Source organism: Myotis brandtii, unplaced genomic scaffold (assembly GCF_000412655.1).
Source record: "Myotis brandtii unplaced genomic scaffold, ASM41265v1 scaffold1857, whole genome shotgun sequence".
Taxonomy (NCBI): domain Eukaryota; kingdom Metazoa; phylum Chordata; class Mammalia; order Chiroptera; family Vespertilionidae; genus Myotis; species Myotis brandtii.
The window spans coordinates 53312-56770 of record NW_005356893.1 but is presented as its reverse complement, the minus strand read 5'-3'; the positions used below and the strand labels follow the sequence as shown (position 1 = coordinate 56770).

General features: G+C 57.7%; 1 protein-coding gene across 1 annotated transcript in view; it reads right to left on the bottom strand.

Annotated features, from left to right (window-relative positions):
• The window catches only part of USP20 (ubiquitin specific peptidase 20), a 20583-nt gene that overhangs the window by 15163 nt on the left and 1961 nt on the right, over positions 1-3459 (bottom strand). The window contains 3 exon segments of the mRNA XM_014537952.1: positions 59-190; positions 520-582; positions 2886-2939. Of these exon segments, the coding sequence (XP_014393438.1) occupies positions 59-190; positions 520-582; positions 2886-2939 (249 nt within the window).

Genomic DNA, 3459 nt, shown 5'->3' with positions numbered 1-3459 from the left:
ACACTGCCACGCCCTCAACACGTGTAACCTACCAACGGGACCCCACGGCACCCCTCACCTGCTCAAAGAGTCGGGGTGAGGCGGCCGGCAGGGGAGCCGCCAGCCGCTGCTCCGGGAACACCTCCTTCTCGCAGGCGTAACACCACACCCGGAAGGTGGTCAGGTTCACGGTCAGGTTGTGCTTTTGTGCCTGGAAGGCAAGATCCAAAATCAGGCCCAGGAGGCACTGGCCTGAGAGGTGCCAGGCCTGCAGGGCCGCCTCGCTCTCAGCTCTCAGCACAGGCCCTGTGGGGACCGCGGCCTGGAGCCGGTCTGCGCACCCTCCAGCGGGAATGCGGGGCTGCCCGAGCCAGCATGAGCGGGCTCCGCATCAGCTCCTGCGTCTTTGCTATGATCGTTTCCGTTTTACAGACACGGCCTCGGAGGCCCAGCGCGGGCAGGTGGAGCTGGGAGGCGGCTGGGGCTGGGCTTTGAGCTCTGGGCCGTCTGACCAGAGCCCCTGCCCCGGCCGCCACTCACCTGCGCATGGATGGTGCTGTGGTCGGCGAAGGATTCTCCGCAGCCAACGTAGGGGCAGGCCACCTGGGAGAGGGGAGAAGCGTGGGTGGGGGCTGGCCAAGAGGGTGTACCAGCGTGTCCCCCCTCCGCCAACAGGGAGGCCCTGCATGCAGGAACACGGGGTACCCCCTCGAGCTCCCCAGAACGGCCTTGTCTCTGAGTGAGGCGGGCAGGGTGCCTGGGCTACTGCTCTCCCCCAAAACCCCAGCAGGGCCACAGCTCGTCCTGGGCAGACCCTCTCTGCCTCCACGTGCCCCCGTCCCATCGAATTCCTGACGGGCCCGTTTACTGGATCCACATTTCTGGAGGGGACGCTGGATGGGCAGAAGCGGTGGGGCCCACTGTGCCCAGGTTCCCGAAGGCAAACAGCATGGCCCTGATGACCCTGCCTGTGCTGTGCCCTCTCCTCTCCCGAATCCATCCATCCAGTGAGGCCCAGCCCAAGCGCCTCTCCACCACTGCGGGCTGCTTCCAGCCACGGAGCTTCCCCACGGAGCTTCCCAATGGGAGCGCCGGGGGTCGGCCCCGTCCCCCGGGGTCAGCCCTGCACAGGCTGTGGAGGGCCTTTCCATCACAAGGGGAGCGTGGCTTCCTGATGCGGCTCTGAACCTCTCTCTCTGGGGGCCTGGGGCTCCCAGGAGGTAGGACCGTGTCTCACACTTCCTGCTGCCCCCACCCCTGGCGCCCGGACCGGGCCCCACAATCTGCTTTATGGAGTGTCAGGACCTAAGGACGAGGCTGCAGTTCCGGGGGGACCCTGTCTTCTGGGAAGACTTGAGCTGTTCTCACCCCTCAAGCTGCCTTTCTCTTCTACTTGTATGTATTTTAAAGACATTTTAAGGAACAGTCTTTTCAGTATGATTTTAAAATACCTACGTGTAGAAATTTAGAAAAATATTACAAAATTAGAGAAAAAATTAAAAGTACCCATAATTCTATCACCCACCGAAAACTGTTGTCTTTTTTTGTTTTTTAATTTAATCTTTATTGTTGAAAGTATTGCATATGTCCGATTTTTTCCCCCATTGACCCCCTCCAGCCCACCCCCACTGCCTTTTCCAGGCCTCCACCACCCTATTGTCCGTGGCATGGGCCATGCATATGTGCATACAAGGTCTTTGGTTGATTACCTCCCCTCCACCTCCCCCCACTTCCCTCCGAGATTCCCACTCTGCTCCCTGCTTCCATGTCCCTGGATCCAGTCCGTTCATCAGTTTATTTTGTTAGATTCCACATACGAGTGAGATCATGTGATACTTGTCTTTCTCTGCTGACTTTTCTCACTTAGCATGATGCCCTCCAGGCCCCTCCATGCTGTCCCAAAGGGTAAGAGATCCTTCTTTTTTACTGCTGCACAGTGTTCCATGATATAAATGTACCACAGCTTTTTTATCCACTCATCCACTGATGGGCACTTGGGCTGTTTCCAGATCTTAGCTATTGTAAATTGTGCTGCTATGAACATAGGGGTGCATACATTCTTTCTGACTGGCATTTGGGGTTTCTTGGGATATATTCCTAGAAGTGGGATCACTGGGTCAAATGGCAGATCCATATTTAATTTTTTGAGGAAACTCCATACTGTTTTCCATAATGAAAACTGTTAGTCTCTTTAATAAACAGTAATAATCAAACACGACCAGGTCTGACTGGATACTGTCTACAGCCACACACCCGGCTAAGCCCGTCACAGGCATCGCCTCCCCAATTCTACCCCCGCCCCACGTGGGCCCACTGCATGCGACGGGCTGCTACTGAAGTGCCAGGGCCCGAGCCAGATGCCCACGCAAGGCTCACGGGCACCTGCGCGGACAGAATCCTGCCTCCTAGGCAGACAGGCCCGTCTGGTCCAGAATCTTCTCCCGCCTGCTTTTCCCTCTTGTCATTTTTTTTCTTAATTTTCATTTTTTAATCCTCACCCGAGGATATTTTTCCATTGATTGTTAGAGAGAGTGGAAGAGAGGGAAAGACAGAGAGAAACATCGATGTGAGAGAAACACATCGATGGGTTGCCTCCTGCGGGTGCCCCGACCAGGGCCCGGCCGGGGAGGAGCCTGTAACTGAGTATGTGCCCCTGACTGGAATCGAACCCGGGACCCTTCGGTCCACAGGCTGATGCTCCATCCATTGAGCCAAACCGGCTAGGGCCCCTCTTGTCATTTTTAACGGCTGCCAAGGCCGCCAGCCAGGGACTCGCTGAGTCTGGGGCCCTGTTGGCTTGGGACCCGCCCCTGAGACAGCCATGCCCTGTGTCCCCGCCCAAGGGACGGATGTTCCCAGCCCCGTCCAGAAGGCACTCACGCCCCGGCAGCCGCAGGAGCCCTTACCTGGAGACAGGCCCACAGGTTCGGCCCAGAAACACCGCACGACTGACAGGCTCCCTGCGCGGGGTGAAGGAGAAACGGCAGAGGTGACAGACTGCGGAGACCCTCCCGGAGCCCGGCCGCTCCAGCTGGGGGAGCACACCCCTGCCTCTGCTGACTCTCCAGCCCCACAGGCCTCGGCTCGAAGGCTCTGTGCCTCAGGAGGGCCCTCAGCAGCCACTAGCCTAGATCGGTTCCCATTCTACACTTCAGTGACTGCAAAGACACGTTCAGTGATTGCATTTGAACCTCAGACCCCTGCCTCTGCAATCCCATCACACCTTCTACTCTCCCCTTGCTCCCATCTAGACTCCGGGCTCCATGAAAAGGGGTGGTCTGGGTTGTGTCCTCCTGTGACTTCACAGAGTCTGGAACAAATGAGGAGACCAATGTCCTTGTTGACCCCAGAAAACACCAGGTGACTGGTGGTCCGGGTGACGGAGCCTTCTCCCTGTCTACCCGTGTCTCCCCTTCTGGCCTGAGTAACAGATGCGTGGATTTGGGCTGAACACTCAGCCAGCCAGCTGCAGGCTTTCTC